The sequence below is a fragment of the Borostomias antarcticus genome, assembly GCF_949987555.1.
Source record: "Borostomias antarcticus genome assembly, chromosome: 24".
Taxonomy (NCBI): Eukaryota; Metazoa; Chordata; class Actinopteri; order Stomiiformes; family Stomiidae; genus Borostomias; species Borostomias antarcticus.
Window position 1 is genome coordinate 6,315,883 of NC_140257.1, and position 20,479 is coordinate 6,336,361.

At 43.7% G+C, this 20,479-nt stretch overlaps 1 protein-coding gene across 1 annotated transcript in view; it reads right to left on the minus strand.

Moving 5' to 3' along the window:
- Positions 1–19,884, minus strand: part of tmeff1a (transmembrane protein with EGF-like and two follistatin-like domains 1a) — a 51,419-nt gene extending 31,535 nt beyond the window's left edge. Inside the window, exon 1 of the mRNA XM_084458140.1 lies at positions 19,253–19,884. Within this exon, the coding sequence (XP_084314266.1) occupies positions 19,253–19,406 (154 nt within the window). The 5' untranslated portion in view covers positions 19,407–19,884. The remainder of the gene's footprint in view (positions 1–19,252) is intronic.
- Between the last annotated feature and the right edge of the window lie 595 nt (positions 19,885–20,479).

Genomic DNA, 20,479 nt, shown 5'->3' on the forward strand with positions numbered 1-20,479 from the left:
GAATTCAAGAAAATACAGCGCCTATTCTAGCGTGTCTCTGTATGTCATCATGGAAAACACCAGAAAACAACACAAGTAAACGCGCATCTCAAAGGACAACCTTGGACTTTTGACACTGAGGAGTATTTCATCGCATGCAAGAGAGAAAAGCCCTTTCCTTACCACATCCAAAAAATACGCACACACACACACATACATACAACACACAATACACTACCTCAAGGCCAAAGTTTTTAATTTCATGGCAAAGTACAACCTTTTCAAGGACAACTGTAGCGTATTGATTTAGTCTAAATGCAGACACTGGGGAGCGTCTGCGTTCTGCAAAGAGAAGAGAAACATGAGAGGGAGGCCCTGAGCGATTTGTGTTAAAAGCCACCATCAGGAATGCATTATGGGAGTTAATTACCCTAAAGGGGCTTAAAAGAAACAGAAAAAGACACACAACACATAAGCAGTAAAACCACATTTTAAAACCCTAAACTGCTTACATAAAATGTGTATTTAGCTATATCCCTTCCCTTAATCCAGCTACATTCTCTCACTTTTACATTTGAGTGTAGGGCTCCTGGTGTGTCATCTAATTACTTCATTTGAATAACCGGCTCTGGCTTGGAAACAGAAGCTCCACCTGCCAGCCGAGAGCTGAGCAACAGACCGCGCCTTTTCACATTCTCACTCTGAGATTTATAGTGGGAGAGATCTAATCCCCCGCCCCCCAGAAACACAGCCATACACACACTCTGCAGCAGCATGCACACACTCACCACAACAGACACAGACCGACAGACAGGCACACAGACACAGACACAGACACACACACACACACACCAAACAAGCATCTTTCATTGCTGTTCATTGCTCGGGTGACTGGATGACTTCCTGGTTGTCTACCCAGAGGGCTTTGCTACCCGCTCCACACAACACACCCACACCCGCTGAGGAAATATGTTGTCTTGCAGGTTCCTCAAAATGCTTTGTTTTGAAAAGAGAGGGTTCACTTCGGGACGTTTATCCTGAAACTATATCGAATGGGATAAGATGGATTATAGGCCTGTTGATGGTTGAATATGCCTTAATGATAAAGTAATTACATTAAAGGTGCTCAACAAATCAACCATTCTCAGTTTAAAACGCTACAGTCCAACTTACATTCAGAATGTGACTATTTACAATGGAGACATGGTCTTCCCGATAGCAAACACTGATGCATGAGAAAATCTTTAACAAAATAGAGGGGAAATTATGATTTGCAAATTACATAACAATTAAGAGTGAAATGTGGTTTCTATTGTTTCGTTAAAAAACAAAAACAAAAAAAGAAACCTTGACCTCCGACAGAAGGTTGGTTCGTATCCCTTGGCCTTTCTCTAAAAAGCCTTTCACTGTTCTGAAGGGACATGAGCAAAAGAGCTTTTAGTTGTTTTTTTTATTTATTTTTTTGATATAAAACATGACATCATTTAAAAACATCTATTTTGGTGCCTTGTTGCTGCAGGCAACACCGAATTGCATCAACCTTTAGGGAGAAAATCAATTTGGACTAGTTTTATTTGGTACAATGTACTTAACATCCATTTCTTTCTGGATCGTCTGCTTATCGTCCTCATAAACAGCTACAACCAAGAAGTCAGCCATTTGGTGAACCCAGAAATAAAACGCTGGTCAATGCCCACACCATGTGATCTGTCCCCTAATTACCCCACTGGACATCCTGAGGCCTGCTAATTAGAACTGTGCCTTTCACTCCTACTCTGTAATCATGACTAATTTGTCCGGTGTGTGGGTTTCGAGGAGGGCGTAATGAACATCGCAAACACAGGTAGCCCAGGACCGGAGAGAAGGTCCTGTATCCAAGGAATAATCTTTACCTGGGTAGGAGAGCGGCAGAGATAAATGCTTTGATGTTTTATTCATGCGCATAGCAGCCAAATTGGATTGGAATGACATTAGGCTTTTTGATGTACAGCGCTGGGGATGGTCGTGGCTGAAAATGACTCCTGTCAACACGGTCATACACCCAGTTTAGGACTCGGGAAGCCTAACTCGCATTCGTCTTTTTGTCTCCAGTACGGTGGTAGGGGAGTAAGTAATTGATCTCTAGAGTAAGCAGAAGGAGATGATGCTGAGCGTAGAGTTTTATAAGTGAACCTGATTGCTAGATGTAGCCATGTAGCATGCTTTCCACTCACGGTTTAGCTGTGGTACTGTAGCCTTTTCATATTATCTGTAAACCCCTGCCCCGTGGAATCATCTAGGCTTTAGAATGTGTAAAAGAGAATGGGTAAAAACGCTATTGTATTAATATTTCAATAACATTACACTTCCTATTTTTCATAGATAATGAGAAACGATGGCAGTTATTTATGTGGCATGGCCGCTGAACAACGAATAATTATAAGTAATAATTAGTCATGTATTTACAACCGAGAATGGAAAACAATAAATGCTTAAATGAGGCGTGCGTTTCTGGAGGAGAAACAAACCCTTTACCATGTGTATGGCTCATTCTATTATGATAAACATAACAGAAGCTGATTACCAGTATTGTAAATCTAATAATATAATTACATGGCAGCTCAATAGGTTTATCTTCCTTGCTTTGCTGGAGAGGCGGTAAATACAAATATGGCTGAACTAGAAGCTCGGCCCCCTCAGGACGGGCCCCCCGCTTTGCAGACAGAAGGCTTCGCTTATTACAGCGCAGCCCCGTTTGCCAAGACGTCCCAGTCTTCCACGACTCCTGCGGAGGTGTCTAAACGAGTGTGTCTCTTTCTCTATGGAGTGTGACAGCACAGGTGCAGGGGAACATGTTGGGCTATGTGTGAGGTGAAGGGGACAGTGAGATTCTGGAGGATTTGCCTGGGTGGGTGTGTGTGCCTCAGACCTGGGTGGGTGGGTGTGTATGCCTCAGACCTGGGTGGGTGGGTGTGTATGCCTCAGACCTGGGTGGGTGTGTATGCCTCAGACCTGGGTGGGTGGGTGTGTATGCCTCAGACCTGGGTGGGTGGGTGTATATGCCTCAGACCTGGGTGGGTGTGTGTGCCTCAGACCTTCCTTAAAGCAGTTCCAGCCTTAGTCAAACAAAAAACAAAATGTTCCCCTCCAGGCAAAACAACTTTGCATAACAATAAAACTGTTAAGCTCCAGTCAAAACAGTGTCAGCATTGCTCACGTTCACGTACAGTAGCTTTTTCTTCTTCATGGATGATTTTAAGCAACCGACCCCAGTTCATAGACGGTTCAGTAAGGTCCATTGCCGGCGTGGAAGGTCGTCCCCTCCTGGGTCCCTGATGTAGCGGTGGATGCGGGTGGGCCCGGCCATCTCCCACTCCTGCTTCCAAGCTGCCATCAGCCATGCATTTCTGGACAGGTCCTCAGGGACAGAATGGAGCATCTCTTGTGCTGCCTTGTTGTAGGGATGGCGGGACTTGAGTCTACTTGGAGGCACTGCTGTCGTTGTGGTGGTATGCAGGATGTGTTAGTCGTGTTTCTGTGCTTTCCTTGCCTTACCAGTTATAATCCGGAGGGCATTGTTAATAGCCACATCAACCTTTCTCGCATGTGGACTTATGCTCCAGGCTGGGGCGCAGTATTCCGCTGCAGAGAAGACCAGGGCTTGGGTAGATATTCGTAGCGACTTGGCGGAGGCTCCTGGTCACGCCGGCAAGGCGACGGATCAGTGATCCTTGATGTTACCTTCGCCTTAACTTCTTCAAGATGTTGCTTGAAGGACAGTGTCTGATCCAGATGCACGCCGAGGTACTTCGGGGCTTGCTGGAACTCCAGGCGTATGTTGTCGACGCGTACCTCTAGTTCCCTCATAGCTCGTCTGGTGCTGAGATGGTATGCCGCTGTTACTGTCTTACCGATACTGAGCTGTAGACGCCACCTCCGAAGGAAGGCTGCCAGGGTGCCCATGTCTTGGTTAAGGCCATCTTCCATCGCCTTCCATGTTGGCCGTCTCAGCATGATGGCAAGGTCATCCGCGTAGCCACACTTTCTGTATGCTGTATCCGGTAGATCATGGATGTAGATGTTAAATAGCATTGGTGAGAGAACCGACCCCTGCGGGACGCCGTTCCTCAGTCTTCTGAGCCTGCTGCGCTGGCCGTCGCTGGACACCGTTCCTCAGTCTTCTGAGCCTGCTGCGCTGGCCGTCGCTGGACGCCGTTCCTCAGTCTTCTGAGCCTGCTGCGCTGGCCGTCGCTGGACGCCGTTCCTCAGTCTTCTGAGCCTGCTGCGCTGGCCGTCGCTGGACGCCGTTCCTCAGTCTTCTGAGCCTGCTGCGCTGGCCGTCGCTGGACGCCGTTCCTCAGTCTTCTGAGCCTGCTGCGCTGGCCGTCGCTGGTCTGTAGGACAAAGCTGCGGTTTAACAGCATCTCTATGATTAACTTCACCGTATACCAATCCAGGATTGTCCTCAGAAGCTTGAGGTGGAGACCACGATGCCAGGCGGTATCGTATGCGGCAGTCAGGTCCAGGTATACTACCGGAGCTTTCTCATTGTCCTGGAAGCCGTCTTCAATGTCTTGCGAAAGCAGTGTTACCTGGTCCACTGTTGACCTACCACTACGGAAACTGGCTTGTTCCTGTGGGAGCTGTCCCATCACCACTGGGTCGATGCGGCTATGGATCATTCTCTCCAAGATCTTGAATGGGACGCAGAGCAGCGAGATGGGTCTGTAGGCCTTGGGGTCTTCCGCAGGTTTGTTTGGCTTCAGCAGGGCTATGACAGATGCACAACGCCAGGTCTTTGGGAGCTTGGACCTCCGGTAGCACCAAGAGAAGAATGCGCAGAGCCTGCCAGACGTTGTTGTGCTCTGGTGGATGATGAACTCTGGGTGGATATTGTCACAGCTCAGAGATTTGACCGGCTTGAGTAAATGGTAAATGGACTGCACTTATATAGCGCATGAGCTTGCTCATGGCTTCACTGAGTTTGTTTATTGCAAAATCTCCTGAGAGGTTGGTATCGGCGCTGGTCGCCCTGGAAAGGGAAGACACCTCACGCATTACCTCTGCTCTGTCAAAACAACTCTGAAAATACCAAGCTCACAGCCCGGTTTAAAACCTCAAATCCCAACCATTGGGTTACAGGTATGTCAAAACTGACATACTGACTGACTTATATGCATCCATCAGAGGATTCAGAACAAGTAAAAGTTCCAATAGTGTGCTAATCAAAGGTGAGCCTTTGTGAAAGAGATTTCACAATTGTGAAATTTCATACCAGCAGTATTTAAAGAGATACTTCAAAGAAAATGGATAAACCAGGCTAGGATTACTGTGCCAAAACAAGCACTCTACACTCCAGTGATGACTAGGAAGCAATTGTATTTGGCTAAGAACAGGTCTAGCTGAAAGGTCTAGGTGTCAAAATGCTTCAATACAGCTTCAAACTGAATTCTGTAAAGTGCTCTATGGAACTATGCCTTGGAGGGAGGTGGTGTTAGCCTGCTAGTTATTTCAGATTAAAAATAGATGTCCACTAGAAGTCAATGTTTGAGCAGAAAAATCTTTTGAGAAAAGTCTATCATAAATTACCAGTGTATTGGACCATCCAAAACATCCCATAGCAGAGAGCATTTGCTTTCATGGCCAGTGGGATTTTCTGCAGTGTTGCTATATTCAAAGACAAAGCCACAACCATTGCATAGAGAAAACCGGCATTACAATGTGTTTAGACTTCTTACAAGTTCCACACTCTTTCCCTTTCTAGGACAGAAAAGTCTACAAAACACCAGTAAGAAAAACAATAGCTTAAGCCTTTAGTCATAGTCATGAGGCAGCCCTTTGTGGCTGTGTCCTCTTGCTTCAAAGAGGCAGGAATCTCTATCACAGCACATGGTCACAAAGGACAGGGAGAAGCAAGGCAGGGGATGGACATCTTACAGGGGGAGGGCTGAAATAATGACAGTTCCTGACTAAAACTACAGAGAGAAAAAAGTGGGGCTTCTCAGCGGGCAGCGAAAGAACTGGGGGAGAGGAGCTTGACGTGATGAAAGATTTAAGTTCTGGGAGAATTCAAAGGCTGAATGACCCCAGGCCTTTCAGCCTGTAAGCTCCATAGAGGCCGTGTGTGTGTGCGTGTGTGTGTGTGTGTGCATGAGCAACAGAGAGGCATGGCTTGACTTTTGAGGCCTATTTAATTCAACTGTAAGAAAAACCCACAAATAAAACATTAACAGTTTCCTTTCCAGGAATAATTTAGTCCATATCCGCTAGCCACTACCCAGCCACCAACAAAGCTGAGAGGAAGAAAGAGTGCATTGACCTCAGTGGCTCAGTGGTTTACATCTTTCTGTGTAAATAAAACAAAAGGCCTTGTTGCTTTTTCACACTGTCTCATAAGACCTTGGGGCAATCTTTGAGCAAGCCTGGACGGTCAAACACCTCAATGATGGAAAACCAACCACATTGAGATCCCTTCTCTCTTCTTGCTCAGTGTCTGTTGTATAATCAACATGTTACTCACTGTGTTTAGTGCTCCCTGTATCGAACAGCCCATTCAAGGACGATGGATGTTATTTATTTGTCATGTACGAGATACCATGTAGAATGGACTGCTCACTTGAGACCTCACATAGATATGAAACATCATACCACTATCCAACCCCCTTCCTTGATCTGGGCAAAAGTACACCTCTTCTGAAGTTTCAAGGAGAAACAACTATGTGCTTATACCCTCAATGAAGCAAAGCTACTGTATGGTGATTCTAGCTCCACACAGCAAATTCAACTGAATTATTAAAATTTATACCATGGCCTGGGTTAATACTCTTTTCTGATTGGCCAGCAGACGTGCGTTAAAACCGTGTATACGCACACGTAGTTCGGCTGAAGTTTAATTACCGATCTAAATCAATGCGCCGGCTTTGACAGCAACCCAAATGAGCTAATCCCATAGCCCGCTGTACCATTGCTAGCTAGCCATGAACGAAGTGTTGGATACTGCATATTTGCTGTGCAACGCATCCATTGTCCAGTTGTCAAATCTATTTACCAACAAACTCTTTATGATAGCCAGACAACTCACTGTCCCTAAATCAATAACTGTTTTTTCACTTCATGTTATAACGTGGTGGTGCACGTTAGTGGTGTAGTAGCCAGATATGATTTTGTAACTTCAGTCTAAGAGTTGCAGTAAAAGAAGCCGTATGGAAAACGGTCTCCGCCTCGTTTATTCATTTCCAGTATATACGGCATCCAAATATATCACAGTGTGAAGAGGCAATTGGTGGATTCAATAACCCTGTTGCTTCACATAATGATATGACACCTCCCGTCCTCGCAAATCAACTCACAATGAACGATACGACCATGGATGTATTGGATACGACTGACAATATACCACGACATGAAAACAATACTTTTGGAGTTGAGGACAATCTGGCTATCACACAGTTTGTTGGCAACTAGGTTTGACAGCTGGACGATTTATATGTTGCACAGCAAATATGCAGTAGCCTACACTTCGCTCATTGCTATCTAGCAATATCAGGTAGCTACAGTCATAGATATATGGGTACAGTAGGCTAGAATGAGCTAGTTTGGGTTGCTAGGCTCATCGTGTCCAGGGTTGAGAGACATTGCTGAAAGAAAAGGTAACGGACACTTTCCATTTCACTTACGGTTCCAAACCCATGTTAACTATTGGATGTCATCGCTGTTCCTCCAAGAAATATGATATCCAATGTGTAATTCCATAGCAACGTGATTTAGCAGTGAGAGACTATAATGACACTCAGCAATGAGCAAAACATCAATAACATTTATTTACATTTTAATGTAGAAAATGCGTGTAAATGGCACATATAATGTAAAAGAAGTATCAGACCTTGGTCCATGACTTTTTCACTTAAAGGGATAGTTCGGAATGTTGGACATAGAGTCTCATTGATTTGATGGAGAACATTTTCAGCTGATTCCATGCTGTCCCTTGTTCGGGCGTTCACGGCATGCTAATGCTAGCACAATCTTATCAAAACTAATTTAAACACTCCACAGTGTACCCAAATCAAATATGAGGACAGTCTGTCAGGGCCTATTTGAGTTTTTATACCTTTTTGTTTTTGTCCAAATATCATTGAACCCATTTGTTTGTTCTGACCTACTGTATATGGCTCACTCTGTAAATATGGAGGCAGTGCGATCCGTAACTAGCCGGCACCATTTTCTTCACAAAAACAACAAACAGAAGAGCGGACTACTCTCTTACTATCAACACAAAACAAGTTGCAATGGTTACGTTCTAAAGAGATATGTCTGACTTGATGAGGAGTTTAGTTTATCTGCTGGTCCTTATTGTTTGGAGTGTTTATAAGTGTTTTCTTTGAATGCTAGCCAATTTGCTTAGATTGTGCTTTAATGACCGATATAGTAAAAAAAATATTGTGCAAACTTGCAACTTGTTCCAATTAAGATTCAAGATCTGTTTTATTGGCCATGTATATTGTACACACACACATACATGTATATGGAATTTGACTAGGGTCAAGGCATACACTGTTGCAGACGACATAGGACAGGGTGCAGGACAGGACAGGACAGTGCAAATGCAATACAAAAACAGTGCACATACAAAATACAGTGCAATACACAAAATTGTATACACTGTTAAAAAAAAAAGGGAGGCACAAATGCAATTTACGTAATATATACAGAATGGAGTTTGGTGAGTGTATGTCCAGTGTGTGTGTAGAGTGTAGTGTGATAGTTGAGCGCTGTTCTATGAATACAGTGTGTGCAATGTGTCTAATCTTAGTTGAGATAAATCCAAGGAGGTTTGAGTTCATGTAATGATTACTGAAATTGGCCACTACCCTCCAACAGCTCGCCAGAGATTGCAGAACATAATGTGGGGAAGAGCCAAGAAAAACCACTCTGATAAATATAATGCTTTCCCCTCTTTCCTGTCTGTGTCTGTCTGTCTTGGCTTCAATTCTCATGAAATGAGACCTACTGTCTGGCAGAGACTCTCTGGACCTATCCCCTCGGACCGACCAACATCTCCTAATGCAGCCTGCCCTCCCTCCCTCTCTCCCTCCCTCCCTCCCTCCCTCCCTCTCTCCCTCTCTCTGCCTCCTCGTTCTCTGACAGAAACACACAGACACACAGACCGGGAGAAACCCCACAGAGGCACAATCAGGATCCACGGACATACTGCACACAGTATACAATATAGAACACATGAACTGTCACCGTTCTGTTTTGGGACACTTGTCATAACACCAGTCAGTCTTTCAAGGTGTCAGAGGCAACAAGATAAAGTTTAAGTGACGAGCAAAACAGGACAGCATCAGCTAATTTATTTTAAAAACATTGTAACCACAAAACACACACACTCACTGTTTCGATTTCGACCCAAAGGCAGGTTAATAATTGCACTACCTCCAAATATATCAAGCCTCCAGGTGTAGCCTACACAGCCTCTTAGTGCCATAAAACACAGAAGCACAAGTTGTATATAAACCAGCCAGCTTTTCCAAACCCATGGTCTTACAAGCTGCATAATTACAGCTCTGCGATTTCATACTGTATCATTTGTCTGTAAAGTATGACTGCTAGTGAAGAAACATAGTATGCTGTAGCTGGTGCTGGCTTCCCACTTGCCCATGATGAATTTTGGCAAAAAGAGCCCTTACAATCCCTCTGGATGTCGCCTTTGTCTTAACTGGGGCAAGCTCTGAGAGGCTTCATATAGAGGTCGGTTCTGAAAGTTGATGCAGAGGGCTTTTGTCTTTCCAGGGCCGGTTCTCACAGTCCCTATGAAGAGTGTTTACAGCCTCTCTGCGTGTTCTTATTGTTTACGAGGGCCTTATGGGAAACAGTAAGAGGCCATGGCAGCCACAAACACGCAGAGTGCCAGAACATCGTCCATAATGCCTTGTATACTGTCCTCTCGTTTCATTTGTCTGTGGGTTCATTTCATTGGACCTTTCTTTTCTTTCTTTTAACCTGAAATTGAACTAGTTGTTGTGCACTCTGTCTTGAAGAGAATCTTCTTCCAATTCATGCAATTCCATAAATCTCATGGTGAGCGCGCAGCGGCGGTGCAACATTCTCACCCAGTATTGATTTTGAAGCACAGACACAACCGATTCAAGTGCGGTTCGGTTTGATTTTAATGCTTGGCGTGACAAGAGATAAGTTCTCTCCTCTGTGGGACTAAAGAGATTTAGTGGGTGAATGTCGTTTTTCCTCATATGCACCGGACCGCAAAATTTGCTGCAGCAGTCAGCGGTGGAGAAGCCAGACCTCAGAAACAGCCTCTAGTGAATGAGTTACTGACACCAACAATGATAGAGCGGGCAACATGAACCAGAATGCTAAAAGGTCCATCAATTCTGTGATGCTGTATTAGATGGAGGTATCTCTGAAACCATATCACAGGCCAGGCATATGTAGGAGGAGGAGCTTCTGTGTGGTCATACTACACAAAACGATCACCCTCGCAATAAATTTAGCTCACAAAAATGCCAGGATAATGTTTGTTTTTTTCCAAATATTTGTGCGAGGCTGGATAATATCCCCCACTGTGCAAGCTGTAGATAGCACTCATAAAGCACTCTTTGTGGCAAAAACGGTCTTGCTGTACTGGTGTATACCATACTGGTGAATGAATTTGCCAAGAATTCAGTGATGCAACACTAATCAGGTCCCGTTCCAGCTCTGGGCGGACTCGGGAGGACGCCAGACCCGGTCTCCGAGCTCCAGCGGCCCAACAGCGGGTGATTTGAACTCGATGCATTTTAATTGGCACGTAAAGCGACTGAGAGGGATGGTTGGCAGCGCTGTGGCCGTGAAATCCAACTCAGTCTCTCCAGCTCTGTTTCCTGTAGTCCTGTAAGTGGAGATCACAGATCCCGCTACCGTTCAAGACACATAGACCCAACCCCATCCTTCCCAGGACTCTTTTGTCTGTCCACAATCAATGGGGAAGGGAAGCAAACTCCAGCCCAGCAGTGACTAATGACTACACAGCAGACCCTACAGTGAATATGAGCCTGGAAGGTTCAATAATACAGAGAAAAGAAACAAAGGCCTGCCCTAGATAGCCACACTCAGGGGGGAATAAATACATACCAATAAGTCCCCTATATAAATATGAAATATGCCCAGTACAAAATAAAACATTATGAATATGTGGCTTGGACATATGAAAGGCTCTATCTTTCCATAAGGTATAAATATAAATACATGCAGAATGCAGCTTGAATAAGTTAATTTGGCATCCAAAGTGCATGCAATGGCCAGACTATACCCTTGGGGTAACAAGCAGGGTGAAAAGACAGAAAGACAAGATGCATCTTCAATGAATCCAGCCATTCGCTTGACACATTTTGCAGCGACCCCATACAGGGAGCCATTGTCTTTGCTCAACACTGAAAGCTCCTTTCACAAGATGATTTGGAGGAAAGCCTTTCCAAAAAGGAAATGTGTTCAATTCCAGGCTCGCTGGCATGGTTAATATGAACAGAATGAAAGTGTCCAGACAAGCATTCACTGTTTTTTTGTTGCCAAAAGGACGAAAGAACAAAAGAGATAAGATCCTCAATACAGACACATTTGGTAAACGGGGGATGGTCTGGCGTGGAATACCTTTTGTTGCCATGGATTTTTCAACAAAAGATGTACTTCACACGAGGACCATGTGCACCACTGTAATAGACTTGGTCTTAATGAATCCTGATACTGTGGCTTCGGGGTCACGGGGTCACGCCGGGGGTCTTGAGCACACTACTCCACTCCAGTACCTTGTCAAGAAAGCTCCCCTATCCCATCAACAGCCCAGAACACTTGGGATCCAAATTACACACTTGTTTTGTCAGAGGTCAAGGTTGTAAGGGCACAAGTCTTGCAGTCTGCAGTGAATGTTTGGTTTGGTTGCTTGTTTTTTGTTGTTGTTGTTGTTGTTTTAAAGGACACTTGTATTTCATTCAAGTCCACTCATCTAGCTAATGCACTTATTCTGAGAAACTTTGAAAAAGCTGCAACTAATGGTGCTAGTAACATTCCATAGAGATACGGACACATCATTTTGGCGCGGAGGCAAAGACGGTAATGAGAGAATGACCGCACATCCTGTCCCACCCCTAGGACACCAGTAACACAGACTCACCAGATGCCAGATGCATTAGTCATCTCTATTTCCTGCAGCTGTTATCGTCCAATGAAACCTCTAAAAACTCTTACATGGACACCACTGCAAACAAAATCAGACAAAACGGCCCATGGGAACAACTGCAGAGCACCCACCACCGCAGATAGTGGTACAAGGACACCGCAGATAAAGGTCTGCAAGGATCTTAGAGGCTTAAAGGGATGAAGCATCCGTTCTGCTGGACTCTCAAGACCCACTGAAGAGGATTAAATGAGAAAACTAAACAATATCTTGATGTGTATTAAATCAGCAATATTTAAATTTTGCCTTGCGCCTGACGTGACTACTGGCTGCAGTGTAGAGAGCGACAAACAAGCTGCTAAAGCTATTGCTGATTATGGTGTTTTGTGCGGACAATAGCACTTAGTGCGTTGTTATCAACTTGTTTGCTAACAAAGGCTAGAGCTACTAGTTAGCTGTTGATAACGAGACCAGCTGTAGCAACTGGAACGCTCACCTCGGGAGTGACCAGTTCCCACTCGCACCTCCCGAGACAAATGGAATGCACCATAACGTTATATTTCTCATTCGTGTGGATAGTTGAAGCGATGCATTCTGTAGGCTACCTCAATAGAGTCCGCTAAATTACCATGTTTAATGCCTTATGTATACTATCTGTTAGTGTGAGGTGTGATGATTTCTGTACAGCCAAGATCCAACCCAGCATGGGCAAGTGAGTGGAAAGGCAATACTCTTTTAGTGCAAGACCCTCTAGTTGGCAAAATGTTTTGTGTTAAGTATAAAGCGAGGTTGTTGTGTGATATACGGTATGATGTGAATATTTCCTTCTTGTCAGGAGAAACCACAAAGTTAATGCTATCTTATCCATACACAAAATCTCTCTCTTTGGTAACAGCAAATATTTTAATCTGTTTTTATAGTTTTTTCCTTACTCAACTGATGCAATGGATGAGTATCCAGCCAATGCAGCTCAGCCAGCTAAATGTCCTCTAAATCTCATTGGTGTTTTCATAAACCTGTCATTCATGCCTAATCTAAAAAGCTATCAACGCATACAGTATTACAAGGCAAAATTGACAGCACACACATTAAGCTGATGTTATAAAAATCGTTTTAATTTTCTCAGCATGAGGTTTTGCCACCACATCTTAATTGCTTTCTTTTTTCAGGGGAGAAAGGCCCCCGTATATGATGTTGTGGTGGGTGGGAAAGTCTAGAAAGATTAAGGAGTGTTATTTGATGTATAAGATAACTCCTTGTGTAAATAGAAGATTGTGTGGTTGACATAGTGTATCAGGGACAGAATGACTGCTGAGTCCATGTTTTATCTATAGGGTGCTTAGTGCACTTCTGCGTCTTTACTTAGTCTGATAGTACGCACTGCCTGCAAGGCTAGACCACAGATTACGGTCTCTTTGCTCTGAAGAAGAGCGCATTAAAAGGGCTGAGCAGCATTTCCCATGAATGATGTCTTGGTCCTTTGAAGGCTAAACATGCTTTGAATGTGCATGTCTCCTGGCTAAAACCACTACTAAGGTGAAGGAGTTGTGTATCACATTTAAAGCCTTCATAGGTGTCTTGGTAAACAGAAGCTGTGTTTGTCTTCAAGGCCTAAGATTGTATTGAGTTTCTTGCTGAAGAATATACGAATATGCCTTAAGAAGAAAGATAAAAGATGCATAACTCGCAAACTGAACTGGTTGATCCAACCCTTTTTGAACAGGGATGACCTCCAGGTTGTGTTTTATGGCTAAACCCGATCTTCAGGAAATGTTACACCTTTTGATGTGCAATCATAACTTTTTACATTGACATTGCCTAAAGCAGTTTGAGGGCTGTGGTAGAGTTGGAAAAACCACAGCGTGTTGTCTTTCTCCACACCTGAGGGACTTGGGGGGAAAGCGATCCGAGCCGGTGTATAGAATCACGCATCCCCTTGTTCTGAGCCACAGTGCGTCATCCAGCCTGACTATGGGAGACGTTAGGGGAGGGCACAGGAGGGGGCAGGTATCAATCTAATAACGGGCACAGGAGGGGGCAGGTATCAATCTAATAACAAAAGTCAGTCCTGAAACACGATGTTTGTGACAGGATTAAGTATTCATGCAGAAATGTTATGTTCAATTGCGTGGTACCATCATGCCACTGCCCAACATTGCAGATATCACATAAAACTATGATAAAAACTAGAAATGGTGCTTGGATAGCACAGACCCCCACCTATGAATGCATGTCATGGCTCTGGGTGCACGTACGTGCGTGCGTGCGAGCAGGACATGTTTGGTATTGCTGCATTCGTTAGGTGGAGAGCTTTATGCCATTCCAAACCCTGTGTATCAGTGACCTTGACCACGTTGAGATATAATGGATTGAAACGGGCATATCTCGACGTGGGAAGGTCACAGAGACACAATGTTTCGACTTGTCACTCCGGAGCCCAAATCGGCAGAATTCTCCTGCTTTTTTTTTTACTTATTGCTTATTTTTCGAAGGTTTGTTTTCATTTGTGGATCTGGCCTGTGATTTGCATCCACTCCAAAATGTAATAGGTTCTAAGTTGGCCCATGCTACACCCCTCCAGCGAGTTTCATGAAAATCGGTATGTTCATAAATAATGAATGGAGTTGAAAGGCCGGTCGGGTTTGGGCGGCCTGTGGACCCGACCCGTGATTCAGATCTGCTCTAAACATTTCTACGTTGTAAGTTAGACCATGTTACAACCGTTTTTCAAGAAAATCAGTCTTGTAGTTTTTGCGTAATCCTGCTAAGGGACAGGAAAACAAACAAACCAACAAAACACACACACACACTCCACCGAAAACATTACCTCTCTCCCTGCGATGACGCTGGGGTGGAGGTAGTAAAAAAAACTTCCAGCCTAAAAAAAGAAAGAAAAAAGGACACTACGAAAAACAACCGTTTTCCTATTAATTATTCTAGTAATCATGGTGTAATTGAAAAGTCAAAGTCTAAAGTCTAACCAGCTGACAAATACCATTCATCATGTGCAATTGCCATTCAAAATGTCACCCCATTGTGCTGAAGTTAATTGCTTCCCTTAAAACCAGCTGTTAAAACTGATCAGCAGTTAATTCCTTCTCAGCAGGAGGGAAATCCATCTCACAAGGAGGTTGGTTCCTGAAACAAGTACAGACAAACCCCGCAAACTGATCGGTTCTGGACCTAAAACACTTAGCTGCAAACTGCAGATAGCCCATAGACCAAGGCCTTGAACCTGCATTTATTATGTGTCTGTTTTGAAAGTCTTAGGCCTGTCAGACTAGTAAGCTATTGAGTGCCTCAGTTGGGTGATCATAAGAACAGAGAGGAGATCACCTCTAAAGCTCCTGAGACATAGAAGGCATAGCAGCTTTGCCCTTGACTAAGACAGAATTCAACAGACATCAGAGGGGAGCTGGCTTCTGTTCTTCCGCCTACAAGGAAAACAAACCAAACTTCAAGGTGCTCTCCACCATCTTGGCTTCTATCCACAGCTCCTGAAACCTCTGTTAGACTTTTGAAAAATGTTTTTAAGAGATGTGTAAATAGTTGTTTATTGACTTGAATCTGGTGAGCAGTGTACTATATACTATATAAATTCATTTCTATTCAAATAAAGTGATGCATGTCAACACTGAAGGATCACACTGTTTTTCTTCCAGTAGTCATTCCAATACTTGACATAACACTCTGTGTCAATCTGAAAAGCTTCTGTAGAAGCCATAGTTATATAAACCCTGAAATGAGAAACCTTGGGAAGCCACAGGATTTTTGTGGCTCCAAAAATATGATTAGTCTGTTGTCTGTTTTGAATAAACTGTGCCTCTTCAGAGAGAGAGAGAGAGAGAGAGAAAAAAACATTCCCTTGTTTATCACTGTTTGTTATATGCTCGATTACCAAGAATATCACACTTGTTAAACCAAGTAACACAGAGAGCAGTGGTGAGTAACAATGTTTTTCCAAGACGCCATATTTTGAAAATCAAATTTCTTTGCATGGTAGAATTCTTCATCGAGACGTAAGAGACATTTATTCCCGTAAGGATCGGGCCCTTCTACCTTCATGTAGCAGCAGAATGCCACACTGAAGCAGTTCAGGCTAAGTGTGTTGGCCTAGGGGCACAACAAGAGCATGCCTCTGCCCCATTGAAGATAAGACCACACTACACACATACCCTATTATACCAAATAGTGCCATTATAGGACTCCACACTGACTTCAGATCAGCATGGAAGGCCAGCTTGCGAGAGCCCACAGTGAATGGAAAACAGTTGTTTGTAAACATTGCAGGTATTGCAAAATCCTAATGATGGTTTCAGCAGGATAATCTTTAAGCACCATAAACGATGAAGAACATCAATATTCACCCAGAGCAGTGCTCATGTCGAAGCTCTTGTTACACTTTTAATTAAATCTATCAGATCAGTGGTGTGATAAGGACATTTCCCAGAATTCCACACAGGCACGTTAAGATTCCATCAATCAGGTATCACATGGGAGGTATAATGAACCTTGTGAATGTTGCATGAGCTGCTATGTTCTATTAATCGTGGCAGAATTAGGGTTTTAAAACTGAAAGAAATCTCCCAGGGGGTAGAACATGTACAATAGTCTCACAGAGTGACAAGTGATATGATTTACCTTATCTCGGGGAATACAGAAGAGATGCATTCTGCATCCTCAAAGGATATCAAAGGCATTTAAGAAATGTTTTCATGTACAACAGCAAATTTGATCCACAACCTCAAGCCTCCATCAGCATGTTGGTATTTTGGTACTGAGCACACTCTTTCAAAGGTTTCTTCCTTCCAGTGAACATACAGAATACAGTAGGTCACCGAAGAAGCTCTGTAAACCCCACAATTACACAGCCCAGCCCAATCTGAACTGGTTTACAATTTCAGGCCCCAAAATGTGGGGAGCAGACTCACAAACGCGCAAGTTGCCAAGAGCGCTTATAATACACGACTTTGGGCTTATTTTTTCTATAGTCGCGTGGGAAAAAAACAGTCGCGGGTTTGTTTTTTTTGTTTTTTTTTGGCTTGTTTTAACTGATATTGTTGCTTGTTTCAAAAGCTAACAAGCAACTTAATTTTTTATAGGTCGCAATGTACTGATTCACACACAGCATCTCAGTTCTCACCTTCTCACCCGCCCCGAGGACAGCCTGGTGACGCAAGGTTACAGGGAACGGCTCTGACGCTGTTTGTTTACAGCCAATAATATCAGTTCCATCCCACAACAAATCCCCACGTTGACCTATCCTGCACCCTCCCCCTCCAATCCCCCTCATTGGAGAAGATCAATGATGTTGATCATGCAGCTGCACATTGTCCTGTCTTATGAAAGAGCTTTCAGGACTGGGAGGCGTCACACCATTTTGTTGGTGTGACGAGGAGAAGCATCCTCAAGATTCTGACTTTTTCCACAATGCCAACAAAGTGGTGCAAGTATGGGAAAAGATCAAATAAAGACTGGATATCTGCGGTGGTCGGGATAGACTACATCTACTTTTACCAATTCGTTTTAACCAAACATGTCAGTGCCTTAGTCCTGTTTATGTCACTGTCCATATTTTGAAATATGTAAATTCGCAAAACAAAGGTTTGCATATTGGGAATGGGCCCTGGTTCTGTGTCCCGTTTTCAAATATATTCTTTCAGACACACATACTGGCATTTTCCCCATAGACAACAATTGTAGAAACACTTTTTTTGCACCTCCGATTTTTAATGGGCAAGTGGCGCCCATTTTAAAGTCATTACATGCAAATGTATTATTTATTGTTATTATTTATTTATTTGGGGCTTGTTTTGGTCTTGTTTTTTAAGCTGCGGTTAGACGTTGTGCATTTCTCTCCATCACAAATGCACACACACACACATACAAGCACACACACACACATACACATACACATGCACACGCACACACACACAAACATTCAATGGCATAGTGACTCATATTACTCAGACTGTCCAGTTTAAACTGTTTAGGTTTAAACCATAACAGCACATTGTGTGTGTGTGTGTGTTTTCATGAACAGACAGTTTTCCCGCTAAATTCGTTGTTGTTGTCATTGCTATGTAAGCCATCAATCTTTTCCACAATACACACAATAAGTTGATGGATTTCAGCTGCTACAGGCTTCCAGACCCACACATACTGTATAAAGAACCAGTAATGCATGATGGCACTCCTCCAATGGTAATGTCTGGTTCCTCATAAGGCTTTTTCCAAAACAATTACCACAACAATGTACAGACCACAAGCCACTGTGGTGCTTACAGAAAATATGGGCAAAGGGCTCTGTTCAATTACAGTGAAAATTCTAGGTTTGTACAAAATAGAGTTGAATTGAATCAAAAACCAGGGCTACAACATTGCTGATATTACTAGGCTTTGATTAAATTTGATTATGTGCAACAGTTAAGTTGGTTTGTGGACATGTAGGACGTTTGCTTGCTCTGATAAACATTGTGTCCCACTGTATTTGCCCTTTTGGAATGAGTAGCCGATTCGGTTCATAGTGTGTCGGTCTTTGATGAAAATGCTTAATTTTTAATGCAAACAGAGGGACGGGAAAGGCAATTCTTAGGTTCATTAATAAATCATATATACCAGGTTATTTCAACGCCCTAGAGTAGGCAACATAAGAGTAGCTATAGGGTACTCTATCTGTGCACAGGAGAAGACGATTTTCTTTAAAGGGCGAATGTTCTGAATATATATAAGCTCAAGGCGAGTGTCGCGGTGTATTTTACTAGACAAAATGGGTTGACATCGAAAGGCACATCCTTTTGAGGACAGGGTGGGGTTTAACTCTGCTGTAACACACCTGTGCGTGCGATATCAAATCAGACAATACATAAGTGTGATTTCAAGCTAACGTTATGTGACAATCTTAGCATGAGGCAGATGCGCATCGCACTTACCTCCCCTAGCCTATTGATGTGCTGAACGAGAGCAACACTTCAGAGTCGAAGAGACCGCCAAGATACGCTTTCAAGTCTTTTGTGACCGGTGAGACATACAGTAGGCTATTGAAAAGTGGTGACAGTTCCAACACAGCCCGATAAACACTGAGAAAATGGGAAACGCCATCAAACCTATTTGGAGCACACTTACCTGTACAGTCTTTCCCTTTTCCCTTGCATTCCCCACTTTGGGGATAGGATGCTAGTGTTCCAGGCAGGGAGGCGACAGCCACGAAGCAGAGGAGAGCTAGGCAGTAGCGAGCCAAAGGTCCAGTCAAACTACTAGGGCACAAGCCTCCGACCATGATGGAAAGGATGGGAGACGATACCGGAATAAGGCTATACCGTCACAAAATGTGGTCAATTTTCAATTCAGTTTGATAGCCTTGCTTTCACTCAATACTAGACGGGAGGGAATGTGCTGAATGAATGAGCACGCACGGTAGGGGCGCGTGCACGCGGGAGCACGCACTACGACAACGGCACGCGAACGACCCGACTGTTTAGTACGGGAGAGGAAAAGCTTTAGAAGGATCTTTACTCCCAACACACGAGATGGTCTTCTAAGAAGCCGAGATGGCTGGCGAGATCCCCCAAGGTGACAACAGACGCAACAGCCAGCATCCTCGCCGTCCTCCGGGTCTGCTTTTTTTCTGCTTTTTTTTTCTTTCTTTAAAAAAAATAAAAAATCACTTCTGTCACCCGTAGGCTATTAACACCCCGAAGGTCCCCCTTTTCAAAACAACTTATCACTTGGATCTACCTCTCAACAATCAAATATCCTCCTGTAGTGTGTCCTTACTCAATACCGAAGCTGGTTTCAAGAGCCCAGAATAAAGAAAAGGCGGACGATGCGAAACAGCAGCAGCAGCTGCAGCAGCTACAACAAAGAGATTTGGAGGAGAGAATGGTCACGTGGGAGGATACCCTCCTTCCTATCCCTTTTCTCAGTCCCCCTTGGCCCGGACCCTTAAACACACACACTGACCTTAACACTCACACACACTGACCTTAACACTCACACACACACACACACACACACACACACAGCGCACGCACGCACAGATCGGGTTATAATATGTATAGTATAGTAGGCTATATAATAGCCTACTTTCTGAAGGGCCCATACTTACAGCAGTTTATTTGATCTCCTATTTGGCGAAGCCATTGATTTGGTTACACGTTAATGTATGTATGTTAATTACCCAAAGCCATGTAAATGTAGCCTACTCAAAACTGTTTTAAAGAAATTACATCGAATTTTTACAAACAAATTAAACGTGTCCCAAAATTTGAAGAGAGGATGTTCATCCCAGTTCAGCATGTCACACTAGACATAGACAAACCTTGCTGATCAAATAGCTTAGATTACTCATGT